The 22,528-nt window shown below is 39.2% G+C and overlaps 1 protein-coding gene across 2 annotated transcripts in view; it reads left to right on the top strand.

Moving 5' to 3' along the window:
- Nucleotides 1–21,156, top strand: part of BMX (BMX non-receptor tyrosine kinase) — a 92,548-nt gene extending 71,392 nt beyond the window's left edge. For both annotated transcript variants that reach the window (XM_043995552.1, XM_043995553.1), the window contains exons 16-19: nt 3,677–3,741; nt 9,298–9,416; nt 11,382–11,539; nt 19,624–21,156. In XM_043995552.1, coding sequence (XP_043851487.1) covers nt 3,677–3,741; nt 9,298–9,416; nt 11,382–11,539; nt 19,624–19,698 — 417 coding nt within the window. In that variant the 3' untranslated portion in view covers nt 19,699–21,156. The remainder of the gene's footprint in view (nt 1–3,676; nt 3,742–9,297; nt 9,417–11,381; nt 11,540–19,623) is intronic.
- Nucleotides 21,157–22,528: the final 1,372 nt, after the last annotated feature.

Raw genomic sequence — 22,528 nt, 5'->3', positions numbered from 1 at the left:
CACTTATTTATCATGACACCTGAGATAATTATGGGGGTTACCATAAAAGAACAGAGAAATGAGGGGATATGAGCATTCCCACACTTGAGCTATTGCTCAAGCCATGCAGTATGCCAGGCTTAAAATAGGTGGATGGAATATATGTCCATGCCACCGAACATATTGGAGGAAACTGAGTCAGACTTAATCAGATGCATGGGATTCAGATGTCCATGGCATCAGGCATATAGGAGGGGGCATAGAAACCAGGTGAAGAATGAGATGGGTGGGATCAAAACTTCCAGCCATCTGTACAGTATTGTGGGGAAAAAGAAAATAAACAAGAATTAAACCAAGAGAATCCAGCCTCAACATTTGTCAAAAGCCATTCCCTCGGCCATACCTTGACTTCATGCATGTCTCCCCTCATGTGACAGTTCAATGTCTGCTCTTGCATGTATTCCTTTTGTGATTGGATGGCATCTTGGCCAACTGGCATCTGATAACTCAGAATAAAGGCAATTAATGTCTTAAATGATAAATTCCCATAATCCAAGTCTCATATGGATTTAAAAATTGAGGATAATAAATGATCACAAAAAATGTGAATATATCTTGACTCAGAATATAATATACAATTATGCATTCAAATAATACCTTTTTTTTTTACTTAGGATACAATTACTTTTGTGAAAAATCAGAACATATTTAAATACAAGTTAAAACACAAAACAATCCTAAAGAAAACTTTTTTTGAAAAAAGAAAACTTTTACAAATGTTCCCCTCTTTTTTTTTTTTGGAATATGCTTATCAAAAATAATACTTCTAGAATCAATTTACACTTGCCATGGCAACCAATTTGCCAGGGAAAATGCTTTAAAGAGTTTGATCAAATAATCAGGTGAGAGAAAAAAAAATAACAAAAGCAAAACAACTCAGAATATGGGAGCACAATACTCCTAGAATTAACATTGTATTATGAAATCAAAACCATCTTGCATTGTTTCAAAATAGAGATAGATGAATGAATAGAAGAAAATACACATGGAACAATAAAAGACAATAAAATTCAAACTAGGGAAATCTAAATGAATATGAACTTAATATTAATAAGAGTATTATAAAATATAAACTTGATCACATGACAAAAGCTTTTACAAATATTTTTTTAACTAAGTATAAAACACAATCTCAAAAGCATGAAAATCTCTATGAAAATAAACCCATACCATTAATTCCAAAATGTAGATGTAATAGCATAGAAATCCTATGTAACCTCTGAATTGACATTAATAATCTGAGTGAATTTAGAACACTTTTGATTCCGATATCTAAAATCCCCAATATGCATATCAATACCTTGCTGCTTACTTCTACATTTCTGCAAAATATATACCCTTCCATGGCAAAAGAAGCAGTCTTGAACTATGTTGATGACTGTCATTCTTATTCAGCTTAAGTTTTTCTTCTTTAACCCCTCTATATTGTCTGTCAATCTTTTCACCATACAAATGCTTTATAAGGTTACTAATTAAAGACAAAAGCAGATTAGCAAAATTATGAACAAAATGAGCATATCTGGAATTTATAGGGCTTTCTAAAGTTGAGTCAGAAGCACAGCCAGGCCAGGGAAGGGCTGAGCCTGAAGCTGCAAATGTAGTTAGAGAAAGCTGCGAGTCAGATCTCTGGACTTCCAGGGCAGGGGAAGCAATGGGCTTGGCCATGGGAGGGGTAGAAGCTGGGGTCTGGAGAAGAGGGGAGGGATCAGGACAATTTGAATCAGACTTGATTTTGAACTCAGGCCTGGATTTCTCTTCCCCCACTTTGCCTCCAGGCGCTAGGGGATTAAAAGCTTCTAGAAGGTGGGTGTTTCCTCCAGGCATGCAAAATTAAAGCAGCAATTAGTGTTAGAACTTGGAAAAGCTGCAGGAATCTCTTCAGGTTTCTCTGAAAAAGCATGGTTGGGAGAGGGGGAGATATTTCCTTGTGTGAGTTGTTGGCTCTTCTGACAAAAATAAAAAGAAAAATAGAAAATCCACAAAAACAAAGCATTGACATGATCTTATCTCCCATTTTTCTGGTTAAACAGACTAAAATCAAAAATAGGGTAATTAGGGAGTTTAAAAGGTCCATTTGAAAAAATGTAAAGGAAAAACACCCAGCAATTCAGCAGTACTTTGGATTTAAAGGGACAGGGTAGGGGAAATTTCTTACCCAACCAGAAGATCAGAAGAGTGAGGTTTAGCTTTCCTCTTCGTGGTCAGTCATCTGTAAGGGGCTAAAATTCTAGCTAGTCTGTCTAAAATATCTAATGAATTGTCGCCAATAAATTATAAGCTTTAGCAAGAGTTATACTTTAAGCATTTATTAAGGAGAATAAGAATTTGGTAAAGAGAGAAGAAAAGGCCTAGATTCCTATCTATTAAAGGGAGAGAGCATTTCTAGCTCCCTTCTCCACCAGCGTCCCCAGGAAGAGAGAGAGAGGCAGAGCACCCGGCTCCCCCTTCCTCCTCCCACCAGCAGATGTCACTTCCTGACGCCAAAGAAAAGACTCCTGGTCTTGCCCTCAAAGACCTTCACTTCATCACAGAACTTTTGTTAAGGGCTAAAATTCTAGCTAAACTGTCTAAAATATCTAATGAGTGGTCGCCAATAAATTATAAGCTTTAGCAAGAGTTAGGCTTTTAAACATTTCTTAAGGAAAACAAGAATTTGGTAAAGAGAGAGAGAAAGGCCTAGATTCCTATCTATTAAAGGGAGAGCACATTTCTAGCTCCGCTCTCCACCAGAGTCCAAAGGAAAGAGACTGAGACCGAGCGCCAGTCTCTTCCTTCCTCCTCCCACTAGCCAGCGTCACTTCCTGACACCAAAGAAAAGACTCCTGGTCTTGCCCTCAAAGACCTTCACTTCATGGATGGAACTCTTCTACAGTAAGTCTCCAGCAGGTGGCATCATTCCAATCGTTACACTTTCCTATAGTAAGTCTCCAGTAAGTAGGTGGCGTCATTCCAATCGTTACAGAGGAGAACCAATGGGAATATTCCCCAAGAGTATGACATCACCCCCACTCCACCGCCATGCACATCTGTGATGATAATGATAATCATTATAATTGTCATCGTTGTCGTCATCATCATCATCTCCTCATTTCTAGTATTTGTTAGCTGTGTGACTGAGAAAAATCACTTAATTTCCTTGAAGTCCAGTTTCCTCATCCATTAAAAAAATGGACTACTCATATTGGCTCTGTATATTTCGCAACAGAGTTATTGTCAGGACCAAATGTGATGACAGATGTAAAATGACTTTGAAAGCTATAAAGATCTGGACAATGTGGTCTAGTGGCTAGAGCACTAGAACCCACATTTAGAAATTTAACGAACCTCATGTGACCCTCAAAGTTACACACTCAAAAGATATATTTTAAGCACAAAAATAAACATATATGTATGTATATATGCATAACATATATGTATGTATATACATCTATGCATACATATACATGCATACATACATATATACAGAGAAATAGAAAGAACTGCAAATGTTGAAGTGCTCTGTTGCTGTCAGCTATTATTATCTGAGATTTTTCTTCAGTATTAACTATTACGGAGAAGCAAAAACAAATGACTTGATGTTTCTTTGTTCACTTCTGACCATTTGGTAAATTTCCTATTTTTTTTCCCTCCTCTAAAGGCTGCTAGGAATTGCTTGGTTGACAGTGACCTTTCAGTAAAAGTATCTGACTTTGGAATGACCAGGTAAGGCAGATCCTAAATGAATATGGGTAGATAGGATTTGCATTAATGTTTTCCTAAATAATACACAATCATAAACCACATGGTATAGTTCAAAGACCTTTGGACTGGTAGTCAGGAGGCTTTGTCCTGTGTTGTACACTCTTTGTTCTGTTCCTAACTTTGAATAAATTATGACTTCTTTCAGGTCTCAGTTTCCTCATCTGTAAAATGAGAGAAATGGGGGCAGCTAGGTGGTGCAGTGGATAGAGCACTGGTCCTGAAGTCAGGAGGACCTGAGTTCAAATGTGACCTCAGGCACTTGACACTTAGTAGATGTGTGACCAAGTCACTTTAACCCCAATTGCCTCATTTAAAAAATGAGAGCAATAAACAAGATGATCCCAGAGGTCTGTTCCCATCTGTGCTCCAAAATTCTATGAAAATAATAATAGTTTCATAAAAATTAGCTGATCATTTGAAGAAATTTCATTAAGAATTGGAAGTAGAGGGGTAGCTAGGTGGTGCAGTGGACAAAGCACTGGCTCTGGATTCAGGAGGACCTGAGTTCAAATCCAGCCTCAGACACTTGACACTTAACTAGCTGTGTGACCCTGGGCAAGTCACTTAACCCTCATTGCCCTGCCAAAAAAAAAAAAAAAAGAATTGGAAGTAGAGGGATAGCTAGGGGCACCAGCCCTGGATTCAGAAGGACCTGAGTTCAAATCTGGCCTCAGAAACTTGATACTTATCTAGCTGTGTGACCCTGGGTAAGTCACTTAACCCTCATTGCCCTGCCCCCTCAAAAAAAAAGAATTGGAAGTAGTTCAGTACAAAACAGTTACTTCTTGCTTAAAAGAGAAGATCAAAATAATCATGTCCTGCTACTGTAGCAAAAACGGAATTGATCATCTTTTATTTATATTCTTTCCCTGTGTTGTCTCTAGTAATATGATCACTGTGTGTATCTTTGGCTCCAGTTATTTGAATCCAAGAGCATTAGTTTTTTCATGAGGTTGCTATCCCTTGAGCTAATTTTTAATTTGATAATTAAGAGAGTCACCAACCTCTCCAAACCCCCTGCAATCACTGTGTTACTATATGCTATACGTCCCGGTTTGGATCCTTGCATACTACTAGATATTTCATAATTTTGCCAGCTCTGGCTGCTTTGAAATTCTCAACTTAGATGTCCTGCTTAGCGATGGAAATTCTTTCCGAGGCTGTACCTTATAAAATTCAGTATGGTTAATATTTAATCAGAATAGATATATTAATATTTTATTAGTAGTAGTATTTGTTCAAAGTTGTCAATGCCTTTCATTAATCACCTCGTATTTTTTATATATGTTTTCTATTTGTTTATGTGCATATATGTCATTTCCTTTAACAGAATGTTAGCTCCTGGAGCATAGGACCCATTTACTTTTTGCTTTTGCAACTGGAGCAGCTAGCATAATTCCTGGCACTTAGAAGTCTCATGATAAATGATTGCCTGAAAGAGGAAATTAGGACTGACTAAGCTTTTAGTTTTTATTGCTTATACTATATACATATGTTCCTCATTGGTATGGTATGGTTGTTGTCCTTCATTCTCGAAGAGAACCAAAACAGCCTCATTATGTTGGAGTCACGTACAGTGTATCTGCCAGTGGCTTATCAGATCAATACAAGCTGGAAAGGCTCTACCACAGGGGGGCATAAACAGTCCATGTGAATATTAGGAGGGGGATGTCTCTAAATTTGTGCATCCTGTGCTTTTTTTTTTTTTTTTAGCTGCTACAATTCTGCTTTGCCCCTAGAGCCCTGGATGCAGGCACACAATTGAGGCTGGGAGGTCCTATATCTCCCATGTCTCACAATCAATTACAAAATTCTTCAGAGAGACCTTGAGAGTGTCCTTGTATCACTTCTGCTGATTTTCATGTGAGATCTTGCCTTCTGTGAGTTCTCCATAAAATAGTCTTTTAGGTAAATAGAAGGTTGGCATTTGAACAACATGGCCAGCCCATCAGAGTTGTGCTCTCTCCGCAGTAGAGTTTGAATGCTTGGCAGTTCTGCTTGAGAAAGGACTTTAGTGTCCAGTACCTTGTCTTGCTAGGTGATCTTCACAATCTTCCAAGACAGTTCAAATGGAAGTGATTCATTTTCCTGGCATGGTGCTGGTAGACTGTCCAGGTTTCACAGGCATACATCAATGTGGTCAGCAGGGCTCTGTAGACCCTCAGTTTGGTGAACTGTCTAATATCTCTTTCCTCCCACACTTTCCTTGGGAGCCTCCCAAACACTGAGCTAGCTCTGGCAATGCTTGTGACAACCTCAGCATCTATATACACATACATTCCTTATAGGTAAAATGAGGACGATTGTACTAAATCACAAAGAGTATCTTTACCTCTCTTGTGTCACAAACCCCTCTGGCAACCTGGGGCAACCTGTGGACCCCTTCTCAGAATCACTTAATTTCAATTAGAGGTTAGTGAAAATAAAGATGTAATGCTCCCCCCCATCCAACTTCATGGATCCCTTGGAATCTATACATGGGAGCTTAGCTCCAAGACTAAGAACCTCTTCAGTAGAGATCTCTGAGCCCCACCCCCCCCCAAACTCAGCATACATGTTTTCAAAAGAACAGTGGATTTCGTTCTCACCCTAGATAAGATTTGGGGAAATTTCCTTTTCATTCCATAGACATTTTCATAGGGCGTGAATGGTGCCTTACTAAGTAAGATATCATTGTTCAACATTCCTGCTGCCACATCAGGGTTAATGTTGAATGATTTAGAAACAGCTTTCCTGTCTCTTCCCTTTTAAAATAGCAGTAGATATTATGTTGAGAATGTTTTTCCTAGAGCTAGATTTCCTGTGTTGTCGTTCATCACCCTGGTTCCCAGCCCTAGCACACTGTTTAAACTATAGAGCAAATGTTCACATTCATTTTGCACGAAGGGGAGATATGAGTGTCACATCAGGGAGTTAATGTGTAAAAAAACAATGATTAGTGGGTGTGGGGTTTTAATTTCATTCGACTGTAATCTTCCTAAGTTGGACAAAGTACAGTTGGGTTGAATGCCTACTCTTTGCCTTAAAAAAAAAAAAGATGTGGGACAGCTAGGTGGCACAGTGTATAAAGCACCAGCCCTGGATTCAGGAGGACCTGAGTTCAAATCCGGCCTCAGACACTTAACACTTAACTAGCTGTGTGACCCTAGGCAAGTCACTTAACCCCAGTTGCCTCACCAAAAAAAAAAAAAAAAGATGTGATAAAGAAGGAGGAATACGGAGTTCACATTCACTTCAGAAATGATGGACTCCAACTCCCTATCTTCAAAAAGCAGTCTCCTAAAATGTCTCAGGCAAATGTGAATCTATTTTTAAAAAGCCTTTCATTAAATTCAGCATTTGGAGATATTTGCTTAGTGGCATGAGTTACTTTGATTTTAATTATGCAATAATTCCTCTTTGTTCATAACTTTTAATTTGTTACTTAGGAATATGTAAGTCCTCGGTTTGCATTCATAATTAGTATAGCCTACAATCCTTTTGATATAGTAGCAAGAGTGCTAGATTTAAAGTTAGAAGATTTGGGTTCAAATCCTGACTTGCCTGCTACCGGTTTCACTGTAGGCAAGTCACCTAACTTTTCTGGGCTTCGGTTTCCTTATTTTCAAAATGAAGGTGTTATGGGGCAGCTAGGTGGATAAAGCACTGGCCTTGGATTCAGGCGGACCTGAGTTCAAATCCAGCCTCAGACACTGGACAGTTACTAGCTGTGTGACCCTGGGCAAGTCACATAATCCTCATTGCCCCTCCAAAAACAAACAAAAAAATGAAGGTGTTAGACAAGATAATCTCTAGGGTCCCTTTCAAGTCTACATTTCTTGTTTCTGTGAGTCTATGTGCTAAATACCTGCTTTTATTTCTTCTCTTACTCTCTTCTGAGTTACCTGGAGAGCAAAGAACACCTTGTTCATCCTAAGATAGGGAAGTATCTATGTGGGAGAATTACCCCCATTCTACCCCAAAACACCAATGATACCTAATCTCACATTTGAGGCAGCCAGTTATCCTCTCTGATGGTAACCCACACTAGCCTTCTCTGTACACAGGGCCAGAGGAATAACCAGGGCAGAGCAACTCTAACTTGGCTCCATGGTGCCTGACATATAGACTGTAGTCCTCCTGTACCCATACCTAAAAGTCCTCTCTGATTTCACATCATGGCAACCTGCATTCAATGTGACAATCTTTGTTGCCTCACCTAACTCTGGGGCCATGGCCACACCAAGGATTGTCTTGTCTCTGTTCTAGAACACATTCTTGAACCCATCCTTGAGTTGAAGGATATGATGATCATCATCCCTTTTCCTCCTTCTACTCCTTCCCAAAAGATGATGACAGGGGTCCTAGACCCTTCTAGAAAATGACTCTTTCTTCCCTAATGAAACTATACCCCATCACAAAAGCTTTCTTGAAAAAGGCTAGTGCACACTAGTCAAGATGGGATCTGAAAGCCTTCTTAAACTCCGCCAGTGAGGTTTTTCCCAGCACTGCCTTGCCCCTAAAGGGGACTTTTAAGGTTTTTTTTTTAAGGAGTAAAGTCTTTGATTCCTAAAACTTTAAATCTGGGAGTCATTGCAGAGATGATTTCATTTTACAGATGAGGAAATTGAAACAGAGAGATTAAATGACTTGTTCTATCTGGTTCTGACTCTATCACTCACTGAGTGATAGAGTCAAAATTAGAAACCAAATCTTCTGATTTATAGTCCCAAAACTTGAATAACTCTTTCTGCAATTAAACCAAGTAAGTTCAGGACTGTAACCTGAGGAATGGGGGTAAAATTAAAATCACTTGTCTTATTTTTTTCCAATAAGGGAAAATGCCACCTAGAACTTTGGATTTGCAGAGTTTTAAAATATAGACTTCTTTCCCTTAGATTTGGCCAAATCGGTTGCTTCTAATATTTATAATCATTAGAGTAAAATTCTATGACAACTTCCTGATTCTTGTGTTTTCCCTACATTAGACATTAATGATTTCAGATCCCCTAGTGATTTATTTCTCTCTTTAAACCATTATTTTCCTATGGAAGAACATTATTTTAAGCAATCTATTCATACTATTTTAAGTGGGTTTTGTGCATTTTACCTTTTATTTAACTCAAATTATTATTCACTGAAGCCTTCTACCATGTGAGGTCTGTTATTCTTGGGTCTTAACAATAATTGTTATTCTTGGACATTCTATATGCAAAATTAATTGTCTAGCCTTGGAAAACCAAAGACATCAAAATGTACTTTTGTCAAATTTAAAATCCACAAATAGCCTCTAGCTAAGTTTACATGTGGAAATTCTGCAAGAGGTCAGGAAAGAAAGGGCATTGGACAGAATCTCCAGAGAACTCCATAGGTCTGTACCCTAGCTGTAATTTGTATGTTTAGACATGCTGCCAGAAAGTCTTTAGCGCATATTTAGTGGTTTGAGTTCTTTAGCTGAATTTGAATCAAGAGGCACTAACTAAGGTTCTCCTCTTTGGCTGCTGACCCGAGATTCACAATCTCTCTTGTCTCTTCCAGATATGTTCTCGATGATCAATATGTCAGCTCAGTAGGAACAAAATTCCCAATCAAGTGGTCAGCACCAGAGGTCTTTCATTACTCCAAATATAGCAGCAAGTCGGATGTATGGGCCTTTGGTAAGAACGCTGTCATCCAGGGCAACATTGTTAGCCTAGAAGCTGACTTCCCAAAGGGGCAATCACCAGAGTGAGAGCAGCAGCAACAACGAAGCACTGCAACATTTGCAAAATTAAAATAAGTGCCCTAAATAACAAGCAGTAACAAATAAGAGGTTACCATAGATGGGGAGACATTCTTGGTAGTACATTTAATGTCAACAGCATGGGGGGGAGGGTGGATATCCTATTGGTGGTCTCTTCCTACATGAAAGGGATACAGGACACTATTCTAACAAAAGGGTTTAATTAACTTTTTTTGAAAAATAGAATTATGACATTAAGATTATGACTACCTGAAGCCCAAATTTAATTGGCTCATCTGTTTAGAGACAACAGTTAAATACATTTAAGTGATCTCTTCCCCCCTGCATTGAATTGACCAGTTGTTTTGGTATCTCAAAAATAGATAAGAAGTATGTGGGGGCAGCTAGATGGGGCAGCTAGATGGCGCAGTGGATAAAGCACCGGCCCTGGATTCAGGAGGACCTGAGTTCAAATCCGGCCTCAGACACTTGACACGTACTAGCTGTGTGACCCTGAACAAGTCACTTAACCCTCATTGCCCTGCAAAACCCCAAAAAACAAAAAAAGCATGTGAACAAGATCTTGTTTCAGTCCCATCGTTCAATAAAAATTTACAACTTGATTCATCATCCTAAAGAAGCTTTATAGAACCATTATAGATCTTTAGTGAAGAAGATCAGCTCTAAGATGGTTGGTCTTGGGGACTTACTATTCACAATTTTCCTTATTGTTGTTGTTGGGTTTTTTGGTTTTGGTTTTGGTTTTCTTTTTAGTGAGGCAATTGGGGTTAAGTAACTTGCCCAGGGTCACACAGCTAGTAAGTGTTAAGTGTCTGAGGTCGAATTTGAACTCAGGTCCTCCTGACTCCAGGTTCAGTACTCTATCCACTGCGCCACCTAGCTGCCCCTCCTTATTGTTGTTTTAATCTATTCTTGCAGTTTCGTCCATGCGAGGAGCAGCCTAGGTGTATCTTATAATCTTAGAGAATTTCCTGGGGACATGAAATGGCTATGTGCTCCTATAGCCAGTATGTGTTGGAGACAGTACTTGAACCAACCAAGTTTTTCCAACTCTACCATGGCCCTGATTGACTATATCATACTATATTTCTGCGCGTTAGTCATTTTTACTTGTGTCTGACTCTTCATGACCCCATTTGGGGTTTTATTGGTAAAGATACTGAAGTGGTTTGCCATTTCTTTCTCCAGCTCATTTTACAGATGAGGAAACTGGGGCAAATAGGGTGAAATAATTTGCCCAGGGTCACAAAGCTATTATCTGACATCCCATTTGAACTTAGGTCTTCCTGATTCCAGATCTGGTGCTCTATCTACTGTACCGACTTGTTGGCCATGTTATATTTTTAGTGATTTGCAAGCCATTAAAAGGAAGAAAAAAAGAGGGAAGTTGTCACGAATATGTGTGAAGCCTCCCCAATCCATACCTGCATCCATCTCCACCAATGGAGCGAATTCCATACCAATGGGCTTTGGGACTGAAGCTACATTTATAAATAGAATTTAACTGTGCTTGGAGACAATGTAACAGTGCAAAGAGTATTGGATTTGAAATCAGAGGCATGGCTCTATCATATGCTATGTGACTTTGGGAAAGACTTCTGGGTCTCAGTTTCCTTATTTTTAAGGTTTGAGTATTGGATTCGATGACCTCTAAGTTCCCTTCCAGCCCCAAGTATTAGAAAATACTCTTCCTCTAAATCACTCGCCATGGAGGCAATGCCCAGTGGATAGACAGCATTTGAGGGTTTTGCTGTCACTGGGAGAGAGTGATCTACTCTTTCTCTTATTTTTACTGGAAGTTCATTTGACAAATCCTCTGTTCTCTGACATTTTCTGTTGTTGTTTTTTTAACCATATGTTTTCTCTTGATTCTTTGTAGGAATCCTGATGTGGGAGGTGTTCAGTTTGGGAAAACAGCCTTACGAACTCTACGATAATAGAGAGGTGGTGACAAAGGTTTCCCAAGGTTATCGGCTGTATCGGCCACAATTAGCTTCGGACAACATCTACCAAATAATGTTCAGCTGTTGGCATGAGGCAAGCTATACTGATAATACATAGCATTTATGTAGCACTTCAAGGTTGGCAAAGCATTTTACTTTTTCTTATTTGATCTGGTAATCCTGTGCCTTAGGAGCTATTATATCACCGTTTTACGGATGAAGAAGCTAAGCCTGACAGAAATTAAATGACTTTCCCAGAGTCCTACAGCTAAGGAAACTGTGTGAGAAAGGATTTGAACTAAGGTTTTCTGACTCCAAGTCTAGCATTCGATCCTCTGTATACAGTAGACTCACAATATGACTGGTATAGTAAGCTGCTATCATCATGATGTCCAGGAAGCTTGTCTGCTCATCCATTGGTCATCAAGAGAATGTCAAGAAGGCCCTTGCACCATAAAATCAACCCCCTTAGGGTTTTTTGGGGTTTTTTTGCAAGGCAATGGGGGTTAAGTGACTTGCCCAGGGTCACACAGCTAGCAAGTGTCAAGTGTCTGAGGTCGGATTTGAACTCAGGTACTCCTGAATCCAGGGCCAGTGCTTTATCCACTGCGCCACCTAGCTGCCCCCAAAATCAACCCCCTTATGGAAAACTCATGAGAAGAAATGCCAATAGAGCACATACATAGTTGAATTGCAATCTGCAGTACAGAACAGATTGCCCAATTCAATGAGATCACAGATTGGTTTGACAATTTGAGTTGAGAGAGATGGAGGGATAGGGACTAGATCTGTGATTTTATTGGTGTAGGAAACTCCCTCTACCAATTCAGGTTGGCACCTTCCCTGCAATGTATAGTCTTAGGGAGTTGCCTAAATCAGAGTTATCAAACATGGACACTCTGGAGAGTCCCTACTCAGATTAAAATATAATTGGTAGCACAGGTAGGTAGTGCAGTGGATAAAGGACGGGCCCTGGATTCAGGAGGACCTGAGTTCAAAAATCCAGCCTCAGATACTTGACACTTACTAGTTGTGTGACCCTGGGCAAGTCACTTAACCCCAAGTGCCCCACCCAAAAATGTATTTAGGAAATATTTAGCAAAATAAATAAAAATACAATAAAACATAGATAACATTACATTTTAAAACTAAGTCAATATGCATCCCACAGGGGTCCTTAAGTACAGATTAGTTTCCCCATTTCTAGTTGAGTTTTACTCCATTGTACAGGCCTAGATCACTGAAAGCTTAATTTGACTTGGTCACAGCACCAAGAGGTTCAGTGTTTACTTACCCAATTAAACAACCACTATGTGTCAGAAGTGCAATTTGAGCCCACCTAGTCCTTCCTAGCTTCAAAGCCATCTTTCTATTCACATTCCCTCTCAGGAACTCTGTTCTGACTAACAACAACAAAAAGAGTAATGAAGTGACAATGTTTGGACTGTGCCAACCTGCAAGGGAAGGCAGAACATTGTCATGGTATATTCCCACATGGAATTTATGAAGACAAATAGTATTTAGGAAACAATATCCATACTCCCAGCAAATTTTAAAAAACACTTCAAAGTTTCTAATAATTATAGAAACATACAAGATTAACTAATTGTATGCAAATTAGTGCATTTATGAGGTGGTAAGTGCAATGGAGTGGCATATAAGGCTTCCCATTCATTTATTCATTTTTGTTGTTGTTCAGTCATTTCAGTCGTGTATCACTCTTCATAACCCCATTTGGGGTTTTCTTGGCAGAAATACTGGAGTGGTTTGCCATTTCCTTCTTCAACTCCTTTTATAGATGAGAAAACTGAGGCAAACAGGTTATGTGACTTGCCCAGGGTCACACAGCTAGTAAGTATCTGAGGCCAGATTTGAACTCAGGTTTTACTGACTGCAGATCTAGTGCTGTACCTACTGCACCACCAAACTGGATATTCATAGAGTCATTTATTCACAAACTTGCATCATGGATAGACAGAAGTGAATAGGAAGACATTCCAAAAGAGAGGGTAGTGTTAGCAAAAGTTCAAAGGCTAAAATGAACATAGCATATGCAAGAGCTGCAGGCTGAACCAGTGCTGAAGGAGAGGGTTTTTGCTTGGGAATGCGTGAGAGACAAGGTTGGGAAGCAAGTTTGGACAAGTTTTTGGAGAACTTTAAATCACAAGGTGGGGAATTTGGGGCACAAATTGGAGTGACTGCAGGGTTTTGAGAACGCCCCATGATGCAAGATTAATTTGACATCTGAATGTAGGGTGGATCAGAGCATGGGAGAGGAAATATGCAGGGAGAGCATTTAAGAGTCTGTTGCAATAATCCAGGTCTTAAGGTTTGAGGACATATGGTACAGTGGAAAGAAGGCTGGATATGAAATCAGAAAACCGGAGTTTAGATCCTGTCTGGGTCATACACTGCATATGTAATCTGGAACAAGTCACTGAGGCTCACTGTCCCTGGGCCCTCAGTTTTCTCCTTTGTAAAATGATGATGATGGACAAAAATATTGCCTAAATGTCCTTTTCAGCTCTCTCTAAACCTAGAGTCAGTTGGTCTCAATGGAAATCAAAAGAAATGGTTGCTATGGGAAACTTTATGAAGGGAGAATTGAAAGAGCTTTGTGACTAGAACATGTCCCAAAGTCTTAGTGCAACTTTAAACTTTAGATTAGAAATATTTAGCTAAACACACACACATACATAGTATGTGGGTATATACACATACACACACACACATATATATAATATGTATATATGGTATAAATGGTAGGTATATGTGTGTAGGTATATACACACACATATATTTGTGTATGTATATATATATATGTACATGTACATGTATCAATATAGATGGATGGATAGACAGACGGACAGATGGACAGAGACAGACAGACAGACGGATAAATAGATAGATCTAGCATTTCTGTAGCTCTTTAAGGTTTGCAAAGTACTTTTCATTTATTATCTCATTTGATCCTCACAACAACCCTGTGAGGCATGACTGCTTTTCCCCCTATTTTACAGGTAAAGAAATTGAGACTGTGATAGGTTGTGTCTCTCTACCAGGGACACACAGCTAGCAAATGTCCAAGGCAGGATTTAAGCTGAGGCCTCCCTAACTTCAAATACAGTATTCTGTCCCCTCATGTCACCTGGCTGCCATCATATATAGAAATTATAGATGATAGAGAGTTTATACACACATACATACTTCAAAACATGTATGTGTATATATAGATACATATATTGTGTCTATATATACACACATATGTGTGTACATACAAATACACACACACACACACACACACGTGTGTGTGTGAAAACAGCTTGAACAGTGCCAAATGTTAAATTTTTAACGTGAGCATTTACACTGGAAAATTTGGCAAACACGACAAATCAGGGCTTGATTTATTGTTTTGTTGATTGTCTGGACTTAAGAAAATGTTAATGCTGCAACTCAAATGTAAAAATGTGTTATCCTTCCATTTTCCCTCTAGACACTTGGTTGTTAAACATTTCCCACATATTCCTGCTTGCATTTATTTGCATATATACACATGCACACATAACACATGCATGAATACGTGCATGTATCCATATACTTATAGATATAAACATGTCTAGAAAGTGGTGAATGACTCCAAGGATTTGGGTCTGGATGACTAACTAGATGCAAGATGATGTATTGACAGGAGAAGAGAGGTTAGGTGAGCGGGTTTGTTTAGCAGTGACATGATAAGTTTGATTTGGACATATTGATTATGATGTAACAACAGGACACTCAGGGGCTCAAAAATTAGTTGAAAAAGACATGAAGAAAAGACTAAGACTTGAGAAAGACTAAGGAGGGCTCCCAAGTATTTGCTTAAAGATAAAAATGATGTTAGGAGAAGGTTCCTCCCCCCCCCCCCACAACACATTATGGCAGAGCTGCTGAATGCTTAAGAGATGGTCCAAGAACAAATCCCCTACCAGATTGAAAAGAAAAATCTAGAAATGTGGATCTGTGGTGAAGAAGGTCACAGCCAAAGAAGCTGTGAGAACACAAGGCAGTAGTCAGGCTGCCAAATCAAGGACAGGAAGGGAAATATTCCATTCAGACTCATAGAACAGAGCCATAGAGATAGGTGACAAGCATGCGGGAGAGGGCTTGAGGACCTCCTCCACCTGGAAAGCTTTGTGTTATCATAATAATTTACATTCATATAAAATTTTATAGTTTATAAAGTGCTTTCTTCAAAAACAAGATACATTTGCAGGCATGGCCAACATGTTGTTGCATTTGCTTATTTCTGTGTACTTGTTGATGTAAAGGAGGGCTTTTCTTTGGGTTGGGGGAAGGGGTGAGTTGGTGGGTAGTGACAAAAAGAGGAAAAAAGGAGATAAGATTTTTAGCAAATCATTTTTTAAAAAGAATACAAAGAATACAAAAATTCAGAAGAGAAAAAAAACCAACCACTTCATTAAATTTAAAGTACACTTAAAAAAACAACCAACGTGAGGAGCAGCTGGTGGTACAGTGAATAGAGCACCAGTCCTGGAATCAGGAGGATCTGAGATCAAATTGAGTTCCAGACATTTACAAGCTGTGTGACCCTGGGAAAGTCACTTAACCACAATTGACTCCACATAAACAACAATTTGGGAGAGAGAAGTTCAAGGTTTCAAGTGAAATTCCTGTTTATACTATATTTGTGTTCATTGATGATTGTGGAGTTTATGATTTAAAAAAGAAAAAATAATAATTAAATGTTAAGATAGGTGGTGAAATGAAAGTATTATTTTACCCATTTTTATAAATAAGGAATTGAAGTTTAGCTTATGGTTGGCCCAAGGTCATACAGCTAGTAAATGAAGGATCCAAGTCAAATTCAGGTTTTCTGATTTCAGAGCTTTTTACTAACATACTTCACCTTTCAAAGGTATAGATGAGAAGAGAGTAGTAAGGAAATATGGGAGGAATAGAGAGGGGAGCCTTGGAAAAAGAAGGGCCACCTCTTCATCAGAGAATGAAGCAAAGGGGAAGCGGACAAGATGTAGGGGTGTTTTGGTCAATTGATTGGTTAGTTAGTTGGTTGTTCATTCTTTGTTCTCAAAGGGAACTCACAACATCATAAGGGTGATGTCTTGACTTGAACTTGAATTGTATTTAAGGTATGAAAGAAGGGAATTAAGGGAGCTCAGGATAGATAACCTTCAATCTCTTGCAGTAAAAACAGAGGGATGAAGGGAGGGAGGGAGGGTGGGAAGGACAGAGACAGAGAGACAGAAAGAGACAGAGACAGACAGAGACAGAGAAATAGAGGTGGGTAGGGGTAGAGGTTTGTAACTCTTTAGGAATTATGATAGAGGATCAACCAGTGAGTAATAAAATGATTAATGTGTATTAGTGACGGTGGTCAGTCAGCTGACATTTATTAAGTGTCTGCCATGTGCTAGGCACTATACTGGTTTCTGGGGATATAAAGAAAGGCAAAAACCAGTGCCTGCTCTCAAGGAGCTTACAGTCTAATGGAGGAGACAACAGATTAGAGCTACAACATTCAAACAACTATGTACGCGCAAGATAAACACAGGATAAATTGAGTATAATCAACAGAAGGAAGGCAACAGAATTTTTAAAGCTTTTCTATTTACTTAGAATTTTCCCTAAGTTACATGTAAAAAATAAATTTTTTCACATTGATTTTTTTAAAACTTTGCATTCCAAATTTTCTTCCTTCCTCCTTCCCCACCCCTCCCTATTAAATCAAGCAATCCAATATAAGTTATACATCTGCAGACATGCAAAACATCTCCACATTCGTCATGTTGTGAAAGAAAACAGACAAAATACCTTTAGAAAGAGGAACTAACAAAAAATTTTGCTTCAATCTGTATTCAGATACCATCTGTTCTTTCTCTGTAGATGGACTGCATTTTCACAAGTCCTTCTGATAGCATCCTGCTCATCGTGTCTTTCACAGTTACTATTGCTAACTTTATGCTCTCCACCCTATTCCCTCCCCTTGATATTTACTCTATTTTCTATCTTCTTTCACCCTTTCCCTCCTCAAAAGTGTTTTGCTTTTTACAACCCCCTCCTCCAATCTTCCCTCCCTTCCTTCACCTCTCCCCCCTTATCCCCTTCCCCTCCCACTTTCCTGCAGGGCAAGATACCTTACCCACTTGAGTGTTTATGTTATTCCCTCTTTGAGTCAATTTGGATGAGAGTAAGTCTCACTCACTCCCCAGCTACTTCCCATCTTCACCTCCACTCCATAAGCTTTTTCTTGTTTCTTTTATGTAAACTACTTTACCCCATTCCACCTCTCCCTTTCCCTTTCTTCCAGTGCATTCCTCTTACCCCTTAACTTTATTTTTAAAATGTCATCATGGGGCAGCTAGATGACACAGTGGACAAAGCACAAGCCCTGGACTCAGGAGACCCCGAGCCCAAATCCAACCCCAGACATAAGCCACCCCACCCAGCCTGCCCCACAAAAAAAGGATAAACAAAAAATAAATGCTTTACAGATATCATCCCTTCATATGCAATTCACACCTGTGTCCTCTGTCTAATTATATTCCTTTCATCCGCCCTAATACTGAGAAAGTTCTTTTGAGTTAGAAGTATTATGGGAAGGCAGCCGCATTAAGGGGAACCTTAAGGGGCAGCTAGGTGACACAGTGGATAGAGCACCAGCCCTGGAGTCAGGAGTACCTGAGTTCAAATCCGGCCTCAGACACTTAGCACTTACTAGCTGTGTGACCCTGGGCAAGTCACTTAACCCCAATTACCTCACTCAAAAAAAAAAAAGGAGGGAGGAAACCTTAAGGTTTCTCGTGGGAGGCAGGATTTTTAGTGGAGACTTGAAGGAAGCAGGGGAAGCTAATAGGCAAAGATGAGCGGGGAGAGTTCCAGGCATGGAGTATAGATTATTTCTAGGGGACTCCCTTGGCACAGAGATATTACTTCTTCTAGCAGTATTGGGTAACTCAGGCAGGAACCTGAGGGGACCCAGGAGTAAGGATTGGCAGGAAGAACAAGAAGGTAAGATTTAAGAGTAGAAAAGAAAGCATAGTTAAAGTGGTTACCTATGTAATCAGTACTGAGAAAAGCAGAAAAGCAGGGATAAATGAAGGGATGAGGACAAAGAACACATATTGGAAGAGTGGGGCAGAGGGAGCGACATGACCAGAGAGGGGAGCTTCAGAATTCAGAATCAGAGAGACAGAATTGCTTTGAATAATGATAGAGTCTAAGGGATGACCTTCTCTGAATGGCTGAGGTAGAATGAAGATAGTTTTCACAGGCATTGAGGAAGTTGAACAACTGGAATGACAGTGTGTTTAAAGGGGCATCAATCAGAGTAGATATTAGTCACCAAGAATCATGGCAAGGTCCGGGGTAGAGAGGAAGACTGTGAGGCTATTACTGAATTAAGGAAGGAGAGTGACCTGGTAAATGACAGATGACTTGACAGATGACTTCATCAAGGATCCACGCAGGGATATAGATGGATGGATAAGTTGATGAACAAAAGCAGCAGGAGGAGTGTCTTAGAGTGGTGGTGTGGAATGCCCTCCTTCTGGACCTGTGTTTGGGGTGGAATATAAAAGGGGAGAAATTAGCAGTAGAAAGGGTGGCAAGGAAAAAGTTATCTCCGGGAGAAAATATCTTCCCATAAGCATAAGTAGAGGGAAAAAAATGTGAAAAGAAGAGAGTTTGTTCATCAAAGCACAGGTATTCCAAAGGGCAAGGTGAAAGGAGAGAAGAAAAAGAAAGAAAGAAAGAAAGAAAGAAAGAAAGAAAGAAAGAAAGAAAGAAAGAAAGAAAGAAAGAAAGAAAGAAAGGAGAGAAGAGAGGATAGGAATTTCAGATTGCTAGTGCTAAATTGGATAAGGATGAAAGTAGGCAGAGAGGAAGCAGGGAGAATGGCAGAGAAGAGAGGCAAGAGCTAGGCCCATCTCCTCTAAAAGGGAACAGTAGTAGTCACTGGCCATGTCATAAGATAGGAACATGAATGGAGAGCCCCAAAATTGGTAAGCACAAACTTATTTTCATACCAGATCTATTAAAAAGATGACATGTTTCAGTAAAGCCTCCCAAGAGACTTACCTATAAAATGGGTAGATACTTATTTTTGCTGACAATTTGGCAGATTAATCATCCCCCAAAATAACTTTTCTTTTCATTTAGCTTCCAGAAAAACGTCCCACATTTCATCACCTCCTATCTTCTATTGACACACTTCGGGAAGATGACAAGTCTTGAAAAAAGAAAATGGAAGAAATACAGAGAATGGACACAAATTTTAGCAAATATCATCATTCTTTTTAAGAGATGTAGAGAGGACTGAGCTCTCTATAGTTTAGATGCTTCTACTCGGTGTTATCTCATTTATTGTTTGTCCTTTATAACCTGGAGGGGTGAACAAGACAAGGAAGGAAAGTTTGCAGAGATTTTTTTGTCATCTCACTAACAAGAGGATAATACACCCTCGACTAAAGCAGAAGTACAATTTGTGTCTGTTTCTGTTAAAAAGTGGTTACTCTTTACTATTTTAATAAATTAAACAGGACTTAAAGATGATTAATTTATTGAGGTTTATTTTATCAGACTGGATTCTTTTTTCCCCTTAGATTATCACCATTAGATTTAGAATTGAAAAGGAATTTAGAGAGAGATCAATAACCCAGACTTTTCACGAAGTCCAGAGAGGGGAAGTCACCTTTCTAAGGTCATATTAGTAGTAAGTCTCACTTTCAGGATTTGAACACAAGTCTTCTGGCTAGAAATCCAGTGTGTGCCCCCTGTCATCCTAAGATTATGGTAACTTTGACATGCTATCAAATTATAAATTAGGGAGCAGCTAGGTGGTGCAGTGGATAGAACACCGGCCCTGGATTCAGGAGGACCTGAGTTCAAATCTGGTCTCTGACAATTAACACTTACTAGCTGTGTGACTCTGGGGAAGTCATTAATCCCATTTGCCTCACCAAAAAAAATAATAATAAAAAAAATTATAAGTTAGGCTTGTTAATTCAGACTTCAAAAAGTTCTGTTTTATCCCCATAATGTATTTTTTTTTTTTTTGACTGGGCAATGAGGGTTGTGACCTGCCCAGGGTCATGCAGCTAGTGTCAAATATCTGAGGCTGAATTTGAACTCAGGTCCTCCTGAATCCAGGGCTGGTGCTTTATCCATTACACCACCTAGCTGCCCTCCCCCCATCATGTAGTATTTCCGCAACAAGGGTACCATGTTGCACCAGGTAATGGTGGTCTTTCATTACATATTCCATGATCCAAACCAATAGTCATAACATTTGGCTGAGATCCAGATTAGAGCTACAAAATTTTCTACCCATGGTATAAAAATAAAATGCTATGGATATTGTGGAGATTCTCCTGAGCCACTAGTGTTTCTTCCCCATTAATTTATTTTGGTTTCTACATATATAAAAGTTTATGTACATATGATATCCCCCTAAATAGAATGTAAGCTCCTTGAGGGTAGGAACTGATTCACTTCTGTCTTTATATCCCCAGTGTATAGTAAATAGTAAGTGTTTAATAATAATTCTTGCTGATTGATTGAGGCCATCTTATATCATTGTTGGACATGTCCAATAATAAAGAAATCATTTGTATTAAGTCAAAATTCCCCTATCTGTAACTTCCACCCATTGATCCTAGCTCTGTTCTCTGGAACCACATTTAATAAACCTAATTTCTCTTCTATAGGAAATCGTGGTCATTGATGACATTTTGTTAGTTCGATAAGAATCAAATCTCTGAGATGTAGCATTTGAAGTACAATTTGTATGAAATCAATTCGTAGTAGAATGTCTTCTCAGTATAATCTTTGATGACACTATAGAAAGATTGTGATATTTAAGCAACAGACTTAGTTTTACCATATTTTTCCTTATGCATCCATGGGTCAAATGAAAGATCTGACATTGGATGGAAAAAAGCTCTATATATTCATTACATATTATATGACAATTTGCTTTTCCCTTTACTCCCATCTCTTTGAGACATCGCAGAAGTCCATAAAATCACAGAATTTTGGTGCCTGAAGGGAGCTTAGAGATCATCAAGTTGAACTGAAATTCCCGGAATACTCTGCCTAGTCAATTTTGTTGTAGCTACTTCATGAACTATAGGCCTACATGCTCCTTAGCATCACCTCCATTGTATTTTTTGGGGGGAGTTGTTTTTGTTTTGTTTTGTTTTTTGCAGGGCAATGGGGGTTAAGTGACTTGCCCAGGGTCACACAGCTAGTAAGTGTCAAGTTTCTGAGACCGGATTTGAACTCAGGTACTCCTGAATCCAGGGCCGGTGCTTTATCCACTGCGCCACCTAGCCTCCCCTACCTCCATTGTAAAATGGAATTCATTAAGCCACCTGTCTATGCATAGTGACATACCAGGGAGAAACCAAGTTTCTATCAACTTTACAGAATGTCTGATTTTAAAATTTATAGAAAATTTTAACTTAATACTTTTACAGAAAATTTAAAGATGTAGCACAGTGACCAACACATAGTAAGTGCTTAATAAATGTATGTTGACTTGACTTTAGCTTTTTTAACAACTTTTCTAATCAACCAGTCAACAGATATTTAAATACCAGCATTCAAGGAGCTGGCGGGCCAATTGAAGAAACTCAACTAATGTACATGAAATAACATGCAAATGAACAAGACAGTAGAGAATTTGTTGTTCGATTTGCGTAAGATGGTAGGAATCCATGGTATTGTCGAAAATTAGTGCTGGAAATGAGAGGCAATGGCTGGATTCATGAGAAAGGGACTGGTAGAGAAGGCAGACCTTAGCCTAGAGTATAAATATAAAGCAGAAATGTCAAACAGCCCACAGGCCACAACACTTCTGAGTGCAGTGAAACTGGATTAAAATATAATTGGGAGGGGCAGCTAGGTGGCACAGTGGATAAAGCACTGGCCCTGGATTCAAGAGGACCTGAGTTCAAATGTGACCTCAGACACTTGACACTTACTAGCTGTGTGACCCTGGGCAAGTCACTTAACCCCCATTGTCCCACCTATATGTGTGTGTGTGTGTGTGTATAATTGGGAA

Source organism: Dromiciops gliroides, chromosome 3 (genome assembly GCF_019393635.1).
Source record: "Dromiciops gliroides isolate mDroGli1 chromosome 3, mDroGli1.pri, whole genome shotgun sequence".
Taxonomy (NCBI): domain Eukaryota; kingdom Metazoa; phylum Chordata; class Mammalia; order Microbiotheria; family Microbiotheriidae; genus Dromiciops; species Dromiciops gliroides.
Note: the sequence above shows the minus strand (reverse complement) of the source record. Positions and strands in the feature narration are given on the sequence as shown.